The sequence below is a fragment of the Pogona vitticeps genome, chromosome 6 (assembly GCF_051106095.1).
Source record: "Pogona vitticeps strain Pit_001003342236 chromosome 6, PviZW2.1, whole genome shotgun sequence".
NCBI lineage: Eukaryota > Metazoa > Chordata > Lepidosauria > Squamata > Agamidae > Pogona > Pogona vitticeps.
Genome location: NC_135788.1, coordinates 10,439,687 through 10,456,766, shown reverse-complemented (window position 1 = coordinate 10,456,766; position 17,080 = coordinate 10,439,687). Strand labels below are relative to the sequence as shown.

General features: G+C 40.8%; 1 protein-coding gene across 6 annotated transcripts in view; it reads left to right on the top strand.

Annotated features, from left to right (window-relative positions):
• The first annotated feature begins 574 nt into the window (after positions 1-574).
• ESYT2 (extended synaptotagmin 2) overlaps positions 575-17,080 on the top strand; it is a 66,876-nt gene continuing 50,370 nt past the window's right edge. For 2 of the 6 annotated variants that reach the window (XM_073002898.2, XM_073002897.2), the window contains exon 1: positions 577-1,067. In XM_073002898.2, the coding sequence (XP_072858999.2) occupies positions 708-1,067 (360 nt within the window). In that variant the 5' untranslated portion in view covers positions 577-707. Of the gene's footprint in view, positions 1,068-17,080 lie in introns of all 6 variants that reach the window. The other 4 variants (XM_020779706.3, XM_073002900.2, XM_073002899.2 and 1 more) reach the window with 3 other exon arrangements.

Genomic DNA, 17,080 nt, shown 5'->3' with positions numbered 1-17,080 from the left:
GAAACTACTAGAGTCAGAAATGTTATTCTATTTATTTAGTTCGTATAGTTAAGAGCCACGCTGTAGCAATCGCAATCCTCCTCCTTCACAATTTGGTGCTCAACTGACGCCTCCTCGCGCGCTCCGCTTCCTTTTATGGCGTTGGCGACGGTTTGGCGCGCGTGCCGAGGAGGCCAGCTACCACGTGAATCGAACGTACGGGCACACGGGCGGGAGAGGGGGCTGAGGGAGGGCGGGGGGCTCGTCGACGTGATCGCCCGTCGTAGGGTGGCCAGAAAGGGGAAGGGAGGGGCCAGAGGAGGCGGGGCCTCGCTGAGGAACGGCCTAAGAGGCCTTGGCTCGCTCCTCCCTGGAGGGGATCCGTCCTGCCCCGCCTTCCGACGCCACATTGAATGTAGGCTGTCTACGCTCGTTTCTTCTCTCTCTCTCCCCCCCGCTTAAGGAATGGCTCGCCCCTCCTGCTCCCGAGCCGGAAGTGTGTTGGAAGGGAGGGGGATGGCTGTGGCGGCGGTTGTCACTCAGTCGCTGTGAGGCGGGCGCGGCGGCGGCGGCGGCAGCGCGGAGCTGAGGGGCGAAGAGAGAGAGATGCGAGGAGCCGCCTCAGCCGCTCCCGCCCGCGCCCTGCCTCTGTGCCCGCCCCCCTCCGCCTCCTCCCCCTCCTTCACCAGCGCCTGGACAGCAGCAGGAAGAGCGCCCGCCCAGAGAGCATGAGCCACGCAGGGGCCCAGCCGCCGCCTCCGCCGCCCGGCCCCGGGTCGAGCCCTGCTGGGCCCGGGGAGGCTTCGGAGAACGAGCCGCCGCCGCCGCCTCCTCCGTCGATGCTCAGCGTCGACGTGCCCGGGCTGGTGTCGCAGTTTGCGCGCAGCTTCGCGCTCGTTTTCCCCGTCTACGTGCTGGGCTACCTGGGGCTGAGCTTCAGCTGGGTCCTCATCGCCTTGTTCTGCCTCTTCTGGGTGCAGAGGCACCGGGGCGGGAAGAACTCTCGCCTGGGACGGGCCCTCGCCTTCCTGCGGGACGAGGAGCGGGCCGTGAGGCTCACGGTCTCCACCAGCGACCTGCCCGCCTGGGTGAGTGCCAGGGGCTGGCATCTCAGCCCCCACCTTGGCTGCCCTCCTCCTCCTCCACCCCCCCCACCCCTCTTAAGCCGCCCCTCTCCCGTGCCCCCTGGGCAGCTGCACTGGCATCCATTGCTGCCCTTCGATTTGCCCCAGATGGCTAACTTCTGCAAGAGAAAGTGGCGAAGTTCGACTCTGCCTTGATCCTCTCACGCCCCACCTTCGGTACAAGTTGCCCCCTAGTCCAAGGTGTGATGTGGCTGGTTGTAGTCCTTTCTGGGTGACAAAACACTCTTCAATACTATGTTTCTAGGGCTTGAGGGGCATCTGATGGCGCACAAAATATACCCAGGGGTTCAGATCACTAGGTCACCTTATTCCACAGCTGACATATCCCACCCCAGTTGATATATATTGCCTTCTAACTTGTGTCTGTCTTGACAGCAGGGACTTTGCTGCCGCCAGCCATATATGATTTTGCTCTTAAGTTTACTTTGAACTTACAGTACCAGAAGTAACTTTTGAACTTATCAGAAGTAACTCTGACCAAGTCAGTAGGTGTGTTTGGGCTGCTTCACAGATGGCAAGATGGGGTGGGAGCGTTCATCAGTATGCAGTAGTACTGAGTGAAATAATCTAGGCAAATAGTATTTCCTTGCCTGCAAACATGCAGTCAGCTATGGAGACCTGTCCAGCAGATTTGCTTCTCAGTCCAGAAACATGTGCCTAGTTCTTCTATTCACTGCTTTTTTTCGAAGGTCATTTTCATGCCAAGCCTCAAAATATGTGGTCAGTGTTTTTCTGTAATACTTGCATGTCTTGAAAAACTTCTGAGATATGTTTCCCTGGGTGCCCTGTTTGCTTCTTTGAGAACAGTTGTGTTCCAGACATTGTGAAAGTCCCACCCAAAGCAACATTCCTACTTGATCTGTTTTCCACAACTGTGCTCTGTAGGAAATGACATCTTCTGAATTCCCATGACTTGCTTATATAGACATTGTCTCATTACAAGCACACATACAGCTTAGATGAGTTGTACATTAGTTGCTTCACCGGAGGAGTTATTGAAAGCAGAATTAGTTTGGTTCTTCTGTTGTTCATTAATGAACGTTCTTTGGATAGCACCTGGTCTTTCCTTTTCAACTAACTTAACTATCTCAGGCTGGTTACCTTATAAATTCTGCAAATTCCCTTTCTTAGTTAAGTAGTGACTTGTGTTCCTTACTTTCTAAATGCTCCACTCCTGTGTTCCTGTCTGTATGAAGCTTGAAACAGTAATTTGTGGGTGTGTCTTTCCTGTGCTTGCTAGAAACTTTAATGTTCAAGCAAATCTTCCAGACTCATCTGGTATTTTTATGACAAAAGAGAAGTGATTCAGCACATGTGGCAGGACACACATATTTATTTATGTTATTCTGAATCAATTAGTGTTATGAAGTGTGATTTAGTAAGGTGAGCTAGCAAAGTTGCCATTGTGAAGCTTGATTAGAAGAAGCTCTTGCTTGTGAGAGTTAAGTGCATGCAGACCGGTTTCTGATAGGTGCTTTATGTTTCAGAGCATGGCTCATTGTGAAATGGGGTACAAGAGATTGGACTGAAAATCTTGCAGTGTAATAAGCAGAAAGCTAGTGGAGTATGTTTATATAAAATAGTCTATGGCTGGCTTCTGGAAGTGTGTTCATGCTTGTATATCTTAGATATGTACATATAGAAGAATGGCTATATGTGTTGATGCAAATGTTTCCCAAGATACGCTGATGGATACAGTGGATTTCAGGGTACGGAGGTATGATTGGGTGCCTGAGAAAAGCCTAGCTAGGAAATTGTATTGTGTAAAATAGTTTGTCCCCCACCCCCCCACCCCGGATATTGTGTCAGCTCTTGTTTCCCTCCTTTTAAACCTAGAAGGCCTTCTCAGTATTATTGATAACTCCAATGAAGTCAGATTTTGTAATACAAGTTGTCACTAAAATGATAGTATTCTGCTCCACTGGTTGAGTGAAATTCTTAACTGGAAAGTAGTTTTTTAAAAACATTTTCGGAATGATGTTGAATGAAATTAAGATTTTATTTCTGGCTGATAACTACCTTTCATCATCAGTTGATTGCTAGGTTTCTTTTGAATTGTGGCCGCTTGCAGGAATGGTTAAAGCAAAGCTAACCTGACCTGGGGCCTTGTTAAGGCAATTTTAGAACTCCTAAATTTGCTTTCATATTTTCCTTCCTTCGAGGAATTAAAAAAAATCAACTGTTTGTGAGGTGTCCAGCTCTCTAAAGAAATCAGTCTCATTCAGTCTTGCTGTAAGTCTGCACTGTGCTGTTTAAATTGTTCACCTCTGTAAGGCAGAAAAATTGGAAGAGCATGTTTCTGTATTTTGGAAGTGACTGGATTAAATTTACCTGTTTTAGTCTGTTGGAATGTGAGCAGCGAAACTGCTGCAGTGCAGCATGGTAAACCAGGGCGTGGCAGATAGTTGTATTGGCAATAGCATTTTGTTTGTACTGCCATTCTCCACTTCAGTGAGATCAGTTTGATAAGCTGGGTCACAGTTTTTACTAAAATTGCAAATTAGTTAAATCTGACTGGTTACAAATTTTAACGATGTCATAGTGTTTTTAATGTGGTATCTTACAGTTTTGGGGGTTTCTTAGGAAGAAGTGTTGAGTATATGTGATGGTAGGAAAACAGCAGCTGTAGGCTAAACAAGACAGCCTGACTGCTTTGAAGACGACCCACCCACCCAAAAGTATTGTTTGGGAAGACATTTTGTATCATCTTTGCCTCAACTGTGTTCAAGGGCAACATTCTAGCTATAGTTAAGAATATGAGGGTCTTGTTGCCACAATAGATGGTTTCCTGCTTCCCTTGTTGAACACCCACTTACAGCTTTGTATTTAAACATCCACATGGTAGCCACAGGTAACAAAGAATGATATGCAGATGAGTAAGCAGGCTGAGGAAGTATGGTTTCCTACTTCCTCCACTTGCAGCTTAGAAATGAAGCAGGCTGCCCTCCTGTCTTGCATAGAAATGCATTGTGTTCTGAAAATCCTGTTGCCAGGCTAGTGACTTCCATGGGTGTATTTATAAGTTTGCCCTTCTTCTGTAACTTTAGTATTTTCATTTGCTTCACCATGTGCCACTCACTGTCATTCGTCATTTCTTCTGATTTTCTACCTGTCCAGTTTCCCTTTTGTTTCTTTATCCATTTTTGGCTTTTTCCTGTACAGTTTCAAGTTTTAATCTATTCTGTAGATGTGTGGAGTATATGTATGACTGTAACCATTCCCTATAAAATGGATTTTGAAATCAGTGTATGGAACCTCAATAGTCTAGGATGCTAAATTTCTCTATAAATGGTTTAAAATTGTTACAGAACTATAGTGTGCATGGAATTTAAAAAGTAACTTTTTAAACAACGATAGTACACACATGGAGATGGGTGTACCCATTCCTTTATAAAATGATGTGTTGACCTGAGATGCATCCAGGGAGCAGGGCGGGGAGAAGTAGCAAGGAATATTGGGGTATGGGATTTATTGTAGACCTGGTTTCTGAAATATAAGGAATTGAGTTTTATTCTAAAGCAAATACTGTGTGTATGGAGTAGATTTGTAGTCCCACATGGATCATTCATACTGGCATGTTTGGTGGGAGCATCAGTTGTGCTGAGGCAAAAAGGATCATTTTCAACAGCAGCAGCAGCAACAGTAGTAATCCTAGAACTCCAGAGCTGGAAGAGACCCTATGATTCATCGAATCCAGCCTCCTGTCAAGGTGACACAATGGGGAAATTGAAGTACCAGCCTCTGGCTCCGCAGCCAGATGCTTAAATCACAGACCTATCCATCAGTCAGTCTGAGAACTGCAGATTTGGAAGGGGACCCTCTGGATCATCTAATCCAGCCCCTGTCAAGGAGGCACAGTGGAGAATCAAACTCCCAACCTGTGGCACCACAGCCAGAGACTTAAATCCTAAACTATCCCTCAGTCCTATCATAAATTATTTTCTGCTTCAATGAGTCCTAGGAATAGGATGATTATGTTAAAAGAGAGATTTCTCGCTTAATAAGCCCTTAATAGATCTATTTCTGTCTTCATCAGAAATTTCCATTCTTAAAACATATAGGCTGAATGTATCATTTATTTATTTCATTTAAAATATTTTTATCCCACCTTTCTCCTTAAAAAGAACCCAAGGTGACTTACATAATTAAAAAGAGAATATATAAAAGCTAAAAACAGTAGGTATATAAATATTAATAAAGAATTAAGCAAGTATTATATTAAAAACAGTAATAAAGTCAATGTAGTAGCTTTCTCTAACATGTAGAAAAGTGACTGTTGATTAACTGCATTTTTACATGCCAGATAATTACTAAAAATCAGTTTTGATCAGAGTAGATAAAAATCAATGATTTTTAAAAATCAGATTTAAGTAAGTCAATTTTTGATTTAAATTATTAAAAAATCTGATTTTCAACAATCCATTTGGGATGCTATTAATAGGTATTGTGATCTTAGATGCATAATGCTTGATGGGAGGCAGGTTTAGATGATGGACATTTCTTCAGTTATACTCAATTTAACATCTGAAGCTAAAATATTATCTCACTGTCCTTGAAACTCCATATGTACCATGTTTCCCCAAAAATAAGACAGGGTCTTATAATAATTTTTTCTTATTTTTAGGGATGTTTTTTTTCCCTCCACAACAATCTACATTTATTCAAAGACAGTCACGTCATCTTCTGGTTGCTGCGCAATGGTGGAGGGTGGGGTTTCACTTAACTGGGCTACATTGGTACAAAATCTTCCACACTGTCATGCTTTCCATCCAGATTTGCCCTTTTACTTGAAAGTATGTGGGAAATGCCCAGTGAATTCATAGAAGCTAATGTCTAGGTTTAGTAGGGCTCAATTGCAAGGTCTACTAAACCTAGTAGGGGTTAGTAGGGGACAACAGAGGATGAGATGGTTGGACAGTGTCACCGAAGCTACCAACATGAATTTGACACAACTACGGGAGGCAGTGGAAGACAGGAGGGCCTGGTGTGCTCTGGTCCATGGTGTCACGAAGAGTCGGACACGATTTAACGACTAAACAAGAACAACAAATTGCAAGGCTCCATGCCCTTCCCTTTGGTTAGCAACCGAATTTAATAAGCTTTATGTACTTTAAAAAAAACAATTAAGAACCAGAAACTCTTGTCTCTACTGATATGTGTGAGAATATCTGTCATGGAATTTGTTTTTTTCTCCCTGTCTTTGCTCTAGCAGGTTGCTGCTGCATCTTTCATCATCCCTAGCTGGTATAGTGATGAGGGATGCTAAGAGTTGAAAAGTGCATCAGTATCTGGAGGGCTGCACTTGGCTACTCCTAAACTAAAATGAAATAAAAATCCCCTTTGCACTTTGAATTTGGGAAGAAGGTGGCCCAGTTTTAATTATATTATGATTCTTCTTTCACTTCTCATTAGCATAATTGGTTCAAACATCTTAGTTCTGTTTTGTTAAAGCTGGCAGTACACAGAAGTCAGTAGTAGGAACACTGTTGAACCAACCTCTTGCTGTACCATAATAAACATGTGATCTTACAAGTTTAATGTTATCTGATGAAGTTTGATTGCAAGGAGAATACTGCTGAAAATATATTAGTCAGTGTTTCTCTGTTTAATTTAAACAAATGTACATTTCTCCTGCAGAACTTGGATATTTATAAAAAGTTCTGGAAGAATCTTAGAGACGCATTCCCGTGTAATGAGTCAGTGCAACAGCGTTTTTTCAGTTGACTTGTGAGGCAGCTGTAAAATTCCCAACAGTGTATTAGATTTTTGCTCTGTTCCTACCTTTCCTTAGAAATTAGTTCTGTTTCAGTGCAAGTAACTTCCAGTAGTGTGATACTAAACCTTTGGTCTGAGAATCAAGCATAATTAAAATCAGCAAGAGTTTCTGTGGCCAGAATTCTTTTGGTGGAAAATTGTGCACATAAGGGCAACGGTGCAAGTGGTTTTCCCCTCTGGCTTTCCATCTGCCATGCAGTGGGCCCATGATGAGTGGAAGCAGGGAAGTGGCTGGCTGGCTGAAGAAGTAAAATTGTTTGCACAATTAACCTTATGTGATTGCATAAGGCAGTAGAATTACGGCCAGTGTAAATATGTGTGGAATTCACTAGTGAAACACTAGAGATTGTGTGCTAAACTTAGTAGAATAATGTACAATGAATTTGTTTCTAAAATGAGAGTATAGTTTGTCTTTGGCTGAAAATAATTGTCATATGATAAGTATTACATTGTCATTTGGCTGTCCTTGACATATAGCAGCATAGTTTAAATACTGCATTTCTGCTAGTTCAGATTATATAATTTTGACATGCAAAAAGATGATTATGTCTGCTGACATATGTGAAATGCATTTTAAGATGCATCACATCCTTCGTAATGGTATTAGCTAATATAATTCTTAGCATAACTCTTCAGAGTACTGTTTTCATAACCTTTATATACTGTCTAGTAGTTGGCAGCCTAACTGTCCTTGTTTGAGCTAGGCTGTGTTGTATAATTATGGTACTGCATTAAGTGTTCCATTGCGTCCTACATGTATAAACAGTACCATTTTACACTGGGCATCTATTAATATAGTTCTAAAAATATGTGGAATTGCACCTTAACATGTTCTAAATAGCTAACTACTGCAAGCGTGAACAAAGTTATCATCAGATGAGATGCTGTACACTGTAAGCAAAATAATGGTGAGGTGTATGACTATGGAGTATGAAATAATCAAGAAATGCTTCGTTATTTTGATAAGATGTTATGTCTGGCAAAAAGGGCCATGTGATACAGTGGAAATATTGCATGTCCTTGATATGCACATCATGTGACAAAAATATGAGAGTAGCTGTGCCTCGTCACGTGATACAGACTTTCCTCCTACCATGCTGTCTTTCTTGAGTTCATCCCGTCTTCAGACTTGGTTGTAATAAAAAAGCTCTGTGCCATCTTTGTGTCAGAAGATGATAATCTGGTTGGTATTTGAAGTGCTGCAACTGTCTAGTTGTTTTGTTTTGCTTTGTGATCTTGACATTATTCTCTTCGGAATTTGGAATGTCCAAACAAACTGCACTTTTTTGAGCAGCATCACATTTTAGTCCAGAAGGTCCCACACTCCTTAGAAGTATTTTTCTGGGGATGATACGGGGCTTAATTGGGTAGGAGGCTTCACCAAAATAATAATAATAAAATAAAAATAAAAAATCACAACACAAATGAGTGTATTATGTTCAGGCCAAGGCAACACAGTATTAAATACACTATATTTAGACTTTTAGAAGCTATGGCCTGGCTGTCAGTTTCTCTCTGTTACACTATATTGACTTATATGGACTTGAATTGTTGCCTGAAATCCTGTTGCACGGTTTTGTAAATAGTATAGCTTTCAGAAGTAAATTATCATAAGTTAAGATATCTCTGTGGGTATTATCTATTGCATACTGAGTCGTGTGACTCAATATGCAGCAGATAATGTCTATGCAGATTTCTTAAATTATTGCAGTTCATTTCCAAAAGCTATGCTGTTTGCATACTGTGCAGCAAGATTTCAACCACTGAATCCATACAATTATAAAAGTATACTTCTACGGCATGACTACATCGAACATTTTCTGCTGTTTGTGTCTACTGACTGCTGTGGCACCTTTGTGTCACATTACTATTGGAATGGAATCTACAGTATCTTGTAATCGTCTCCTTATCACTGGAGTGCTACAGGAACTGATTATGTGGTCTCGTTATATTCTAGAAATCATTAGTGTTCATATCTTGTTTTTTGCCTTCTGAATATAGTATCTTCCTTACTATTTGAATCAACTGAATTCCTTATAATTTTAAATACAGTAATTATGAAACTGAGTTCCACTCAGGCACAGGGATAACCTAGGACTATCAGGTTTGGAGCCCAATTGGCTGTTTCTGCAGTTGGTCTCAGCTGGGTTCTGTGACCTCACATGCTTGCATTTATGATAGTTATTTGTCTGCTTTCTTATCTCACCAATAGGGACACATGAGTAGTACCATTTGCTCAGTCGGCCATGCATCTTTCAGTGAATTTACGTGGTAACTGTTTTGGAATGTACAGAGATGTAACAAGAAAATCCAGTCACATAGTGACCAAAATCCCTACTAGGATTTCACTCTGGAGCAAGTGAAGTTACAGAAGTTGTGGTGATGAACTGCAGCTAATTAACATTGTGCCAAACATGTGACTGGTTGCGCATTCATTTCTGCTACCTGTGCACAATGAGGCGTTGGACTGCTGTCTTGTTAATTAACTGCCATTTGCCACCCTGGCTTAGTCAGCTTCATTTACTTCAAAGGAAATCCTAATAGGATTCTGACCAATAATATTATTAGAACATTGGCAACATTACATGGTGGTTCTAAATCAGAAAAGCTCTGATTGCTTTGTCAAGTTTCTTGAAAGTTAAGAAATCCTATGTTGGCTCATACTGTGGAGAATAAATAAACCCTACTGGTCTTACTATGTAATTCCTATCCTTTTAGGCTGGAAAATTTAAAGGATTCATTTCCAGAGGTCTACATATAGCATCATGCAAGCATCCAAATACCAGTGCAAAGGAACCTTCTTTCCATTCCCTTGCAGCCATTTTTGTTCTTTTGAATTTGTTGTGGAGCTGCAGTGGAAGCAAGGACTGTTCCTCTTTTCATTTTACTGATCAATGCAATTCTGCCTGCAGAAGTATTCCATTGAGCCCTGGTCATAATTTTGGGGGATTTGAAGTACATGATTAAAATCTTACTTTGTTGATGCCGATACACGCGTAGTGTCAGGACATGGCTGTGCTACCATCAAGCAGAGCATTTGACATAGAAGTTGATGCATTTCTAAATTCATATGTTATCAGCTCAGTTGTTGTGGAGCCTGGCATAAAAGCATATAAAATCAATGGCTGGTTTTTTTTTTTAAAGTTATTGTAGGTGTCTGTGTTGCTTATATAACTGCTTCTTCAGGAAAAAACATTTTCTGTTTTGGGGACAGAAATAGACCTAGGTGGTATATTCCAAGGGCTGTTTTATCTCTTCTGCTGTTTTTATTTCTATGGTTTTGCATGGTTCTTTTAAAAAATGGTCATGTGTAAAACAACAGGCATACAATTACAGGCACATTGGGGGACTGCACAGTCACATCATTGAACCCACAGCTCTGGCATGAGCCATTTTTGCTATGTTTATTGGTGCTTATTGTTCTTAGCTTTTTTGTTATCTTTGGTAATAAGTGGGTTTTTTGGCTGAACAAAATGGGGTGTAGTAACTTAGTGGTACAGTGCATAGATGGCCTATGACTAGGACTCAGGAGACTTGAGTTCAATTGCTGCTTGGCCAAGGGAACTTGGCAGGGTGGAACTTGTAAAACCATTCCTTAAATACTGTATCTTACTTACTTTGAAAGCTGTATTAGAATTACTCTGTGTGAGTGTCTCTCTCTCTCTCTCTCTCTCTCTCTCTCTCTCTCTCTCTCTCTCTCTCTCTCTCACACACACACACACACACACACACACACACACACACACACACACACACACACACACACACACACACACACACACACACGGCCTGCAGTTCCATCCATCTGCAGTTTTAACAGGACTTCAGGAAATGGGGATGAAAGAGATCACTTCCTTTGTCTTTCAGACCTATTGGTGTGATTTGGGATTAAGCAGCCTTGCATTCATATAGATACTATAACTTTGCTTTCAGACACTGGGAGAATGATCCAAAATATGCACACATGGATCATTATTCCTTATGCCAGTTATAGTGTATAGAACCTTTTGACAGAAAGCAGTTGGCTGCTGGGGGTGTGACATCCGGTTTCATTTTAGCAATTACCTTTGTTTCCTGTAGTAAATCTTTCTGGGCAGAGTCCTGAAGCATTTTCTTCTCTTGTCTCTCAGCTTTTTGTTTTGTGCACAAGGAGGAAGTGATAGTGAGGTTTTCTTGGAAATGTTATTGTGGTTTTGTGCTCATTTCATTGCTTAAATACAGAGATTAATGCTACCCATGCTACCCATGATTTCATGGCAGTAAGATAATGGATGTTTAACTTTAATTTAGAAAAACAGTTCTATACGCATTCTGCACATCAGGCACAAGAAAGGTTACTGCATGCATGTAGAATGTTGTTTCAGCTACTAAATATATCCAGGCTCTGTTTGTGTATGCGCTCACTACTGTCTGAGCTGCTTGAGGTAGATGGTGTCAGCCTATATCTCACCTGCATAAGAGGATGCTACTGAGGTTTGCTAAATTGATAACACAGAGATTCATTTTAATTTCAGTCTTTGGAAACCTTGTTTTGGTTGCTGTGATTTATGAAAATCTTTTTTTCTGACTTGTTTTGGTTGCTGTGATTTATTTTTGTATTAATATTCATTTGTATGAATCACTTTTGCACACATGGTTGGTTTCAGAATAAACGTTCCAAAGAAGTTTGGTTTAATGACTAAGCCTTTTTTTAAACTAAGCTCTCCATCTGCCTCACAATGAAATGTGCACTGCTGCTTCTCTCTAACCAGCATGTCTTTGCAAGTTTTGCTTGGCTTCTGAAAAGACTGCTTAACTAAAACTTAGTCAAACTGATTGGTTCTGAGTGTATAGTGTAGTTCATTGTAAGGAAAGTGCAGTAATTTTTATTAGCTTGCAATAACTAGCTAGACTTCTTTGTATCTGCTCTTGAAGATAATAGCACACATTGCTTTTCTTTTGATATTGATCACAAAAAGGAATTCTTAACAAATTCTTTACTCCAAGCTATCCACTCTTTATCTGATAGCAGCTTCTTTAGCACTAGAGGCCATATCAGTAATATATTTTAAGCCAGAATGTAATAATTTACTTGCCTAAACAGGTTGCAAAATATAGGCGTAGATGCTTATTTTTGTGATTATAGATGTCAGGCTACCATAGCTGAATAGAAATTAATTTTTAATATTTATATCCCACATTTATTTTCAAAAAGAAATGCTTTAAAAATGCAACTGAAATACAGTGCTAAATATACTGTAAAACCTAATAAAGTACAACACATGCTACCTCACCACTAAAATCAGGAAGTTACTAAAAATAGATGTTTTAATTATTTTCATTAGCTTCTGGGGGTTGGGGAAATGGCCAAGTGTTATAATGCTGCCCTTGAGAGTCCTGATCTTTGCTCTAGTAAATACTCTCCTGAAAGAAAAGAGAGTTCATGTGAGAAAACATGCTATGTTAAGACATGCCAGACCCAGATCTTTAAAGGTAACTATTAGGAATTGTGTCCACCAATTATTATGCAGCCAGTCCAGTAAAATACTGAAACTTGGTTGTGCAAGCTTATACTGTACAATGAGGACAATGTGATCTCCAGGTGATGCCTGTTTGGATCCTTTCACCTCAGGATGAAGGGGGAGCCTTTCATAGTGGAAATCGCTGTAGAGATTTCAGATCTTGACTCCTGCAGCCATCCAGTGGCAGTTTTCCAATATTAAAGGCTTCCTCTATCATCTCGAAGCTCTTGAAGGTTTCTCCAGGACAAATCCCTAGGTACCCTTGGAATCAGAAGATAGGGGATAGGACGTTTTACATTTAATTAAAATAAAGAGTAATGTTGCTGGGTGATGATGTCATCCTCATTCGTAGTGTCACACTATACCAGCTGGATTTCAGCCAGTGTCTTCTGGCCAGTTTACTCTCCATAGTGTACAGCGTGGATCTTCTTTGTGATTTCGCTTAGGTTGCTAACAGCTCTTGGTGTTCTGAATATTTTTGGCTTGGGAAGGGGATAAGTCTTTTTAGTGAAAGGTTTTTGTAGCCATGCTTTAATAATCTTTTTATTGTATTTTAAATGCTGTAAGCCGCCCAGAGACCTTCGGGTAGTGTGAGTGGCATAGAAATAAATAAATAAATAAATAAATAAATAAATAAATAAATAAATAAATAAATAAATAAATAAATAAATAATCATTATTCTATACATACTAAATTATCAAATCCAGATTTTGAAAATATTCAGAACCATTTGACATAATATGAGATGGTGTTCTCTATGTATATATTTGTAAATAGACTCTGCTGAATTTTACTCTCTCAAGTGTTATAGTATCATTGCAACTATATATTTCCTAATTCTGTTTAAATCCAAACACCAACAGATTCTCAATATAAAGGATTCCCAGTGTGGTGCAGTGTATAGAGTGATGGACCAAGACTCTTTAGAACAGCGGTCCCTAACCTTTTGGGGGCAGCGGACTGGCTGGGGGAAGTGAGCTCCATGTCTGGGGGGTGGGGCCACCTCCATGCTCACACGGTAGGGGGGTTGACAACCCCTGCGTTAGAACATGGTTCAAATCCCCGTTTGGCCATGGAGATCCACTGGGGGGAGTGGAAGAATGGTAGAACTACTCGTTAAATACTGTATCTGATTTACTTTGAAAGCCTTTGTAGTCACTCTAAGTTGGTTCTGACTTTTATTTGTATTCCTGCATTGAGCCAGGGGTTGGATTCGATGGCCTTATAGGCCCCTTCCAACTTCGTTATTCTATGATTCTATGACTTGATGACACAGAACACATAGTTCTAAAAAGGGGTTCTTACATATTTTGTTATGCAAAGAGCATAATTAGAGCAGGAAGTGCACAATAGAATTTCACATATTGGTTTGTGGGGGGCTTACAGTGGGTAGTGGTGTGTGATGACAACAAGTGTCATGGTCCCAATGAAAATCACGTACTATCCTCAAACTTCTACTTGTCCCAGGAGCTGCTGTTGGGGCCACTTGATTTGCAAAAGATCAGTCTTGTCCCTACCATCACATGCAGCTGGGACAAAACAGCACTTTTTTCATTGCCTCCATTTGGATACCGTGTGGGACATGAATAAGAATGCTTTTATTTTAAGTGTTTATTTATATTATGGACAGTAATTTTTAGAATTCTAGCATGTATGTACTTGGAACGATACAGCTTCCAACATTTAAGCAGTTAAGAATATGCAAAATAAAAAGCAGCTTTGACTGCATACATGTATGCAGCTCCTCCTCCACTGGCTGTTTTAGCTCAGATGTGCCTAGAATAGTGGGAAGAAAGCCGGGCTGTTTCCAGGCTAACCTTCTAAGCACTTTTTGCTTAGTTCCTTTTCACTGGGGTGTATATCTCTCTATGACAACTTTGCGAATAAGCCCACAGACATTACCAGACCGCTGGAGGGCTAACAAAAGAGAAACAAGGAGGAGCTCTTGCCCTTTTTAAATATCCCACTGAATTTCTGTGCTGGATGCAGCAGAATGGGCTTCCTTTCTTTGGAAGGCCACTTTGCTTCTATACTGGTTGCAGCAGAGGACTGCTCTGTTTTTCTTGCTCCTTGCTGGTCTCCATGTCTGCCAGGCTGAGGCTTAAAAATACGACTGCCTTCTGTACTCAAACTAAATTGTCTTGAGTTAAAAGGCATACATGGCACGTAATTATGATGACTACACGCAAAACAAGAAATGTGTTATGATCTTTGTACCCTGTAGTGCATTGTATATGTTCAGTTCAAAAGAGCTACTGTTTCTGGTTTGCAGAAGGAAGTGTAGCACCAAAATAATTTGTCTGGACTTTTCTAATGCTTATGTCTGTGTGAAGGATTTGTCTCTTCTCTTGATGGAGTCAGGAAGAAGCTTCAAGGAGAACATGAGATTATGAGATTATGAGATTTTCAAAATGAAAAATTTATCTGCTTAAATGAATTACTACGATACTACCAGTACTAGATTTACAGATTTATTTATGATGTTGTATGGAGTAGCTGAATTCGAAGCAGCTTATCAGTCAGCCCCAGAGAAGAAAGGAACACCCCACCAAATTTCCCACCTTTCCAGGGGAAGAACGTGGAAACAAACTTCACACGATTTCTCCTTGCATCTCTTGATGCAGAAGTCGGGGAATGGAACACCTCACTGTAGAGAAATCCCTGCCACAAGACTCCATCTATCTTGGATGCTCCTGCCTCTTCTGTTCTCTTCTGTGACTGGTTCCTTCTTCCTCACTAATTTTTCTGAACTTCGCTGTCTCAAATTACCTTCTCATTTAGCTCACACTGTTCTTTAATAAATATGACTTGCATGTTTATTAACTACTTATGAAAAGGGAAAATATTTGTGTTTATTTTTTATTTAAAATAATTATTACTAGGTTTGTTTTTTATTTTCAATTACATATTGAGTGTTTTGGTAAAAGGGAGTTGGATGAAGGTTCAAGAGAGGAAAGGGAGTTGTGGTGGTTCTGGAACAATAAAAAAGGAGATGCAATGCCAAAAAGTTTGGGAACTGGTGTCCCATTCAGATTCTGTGGAAGATGCAGGGAGTTACATATTAATTGCATTCTGGCATCTCAGGTATGTTTGTGTTTAGTGACTTAAACAGAGGACAGGCTCATGAAGGCTTGAGTAAAACTTGTAACTTAATTTTTAAAAAATGACAGTGAATTTGAGGTTATTCCTTTTTTTTTCCTGGCAGCGTACAGGCTTGGATAGGAAATAGCAGTTGGGGCGCATGAGATGAGTACTGAAAAGATAAGGAAGATCACTGATCAGGAAATAGGAACCTGCCAGATCACAGCAGTGTCTGCATTATTTAAGAAGACTGTTTCTGTTCAGATGATTAGTCAGCCAGGAATGGTGCTGTTTCCGCCAGTTGTGGGGTGTGGAGAGTTTCAGAAGTGGAAAAGACTACATGGCAGCCTCCTTCCCTGTTCTGCCAAGGCCTTTCCCTGCTGTTTTATCTAGTGCCAGCCGACTGGCAGCTCTTATTGACCATCTTATTGCTGTATAGGAGAATATTTTCCATTTCACAACAAACATTCCTCTTTGTAACTTAGTGACCACAATGTATCAATTCTCTTTCCTTGCCATCCACTGTCCTCATCCCACCGCTCAAGTTTGTTTTTAACTGTTACTTCTATTCAACTGCTACATTGTAGTTTTCATCTCTAGATTGTTGTGGCTTCTCATTTCTGTGGACTACTTCCACTCAGCCACGCAAGTTTGCTATTAGAGGGAATGGCAAGTATAGTATGCAGGGCTTGAAAAATGCACTCGTCTGTGATGAGTGAAAAACGCTGCTCGAGGAGTCACAGCTCCCTGCCTGCCTCCTCTGCCCCCCCTTTCTCTCATCCTGCAGTCCTCCCCTTCCCCCTCCCATTGCAAAAGACAAACTGCCCTCTTCTCGCGAGAAGAGAGTTCGAGTGGCACATAGATATATAGCTCTTCAGGAGAATGTAGAGAAGTCCCATGGTGGAGAATATGGAGATTCCCTGCTCCCAATTTCAATTGAATGAGGACACATCCTGGAGTGAGAGGGAACCGTGGCTCCTTAAGAGGCCGGGTGCTTTTGCTTTCAGTTTTATTTTTGCTGAAGACATTCAAAAGAAAGGCATTCAAAATACAAGCTTCATGACCCCACAGGCACGCAAGTAATAAAGCAACTGCTACAGATAACATATTAACATCTATGTCAATATTTGATACTTTCGCATGGACAGAAACGTCCTTGGAAAGTTTTGGTTAAAAGGAAGTACAGTAACCGTACTTATATCTCATTACAAAGACCTTTTGCAATGCAAGGGCAAAGAAGACATAATTCAGAAAGCCATGGATGAATGGTATGAATTCAAAATATCTGCAAAAGGTCTGTCATCAGTGGATTTACTGGGAAAGTCAATGAACCACCTTGGGGCAGGTTTCCTATTCTTCTGAAGCTCCTTAAAATTCCCTCTGTTCTACCAGTTTCTACAGTTAGCTGTGAATGGGGTTTCAGCCAGATGAATCTGATCAAAAATAAATTCAGATCATGTTTAGAGACTGAAAGCTTAGATGACCTTATGATGGTGAATCTAAATGGACTTCCACTACCACAGTTTAACCCTACTAAAGCCATTGATAAATGGTACTTCAGTGCTAAAACTACCAGGCATGTTCAAGGACACAAGGGC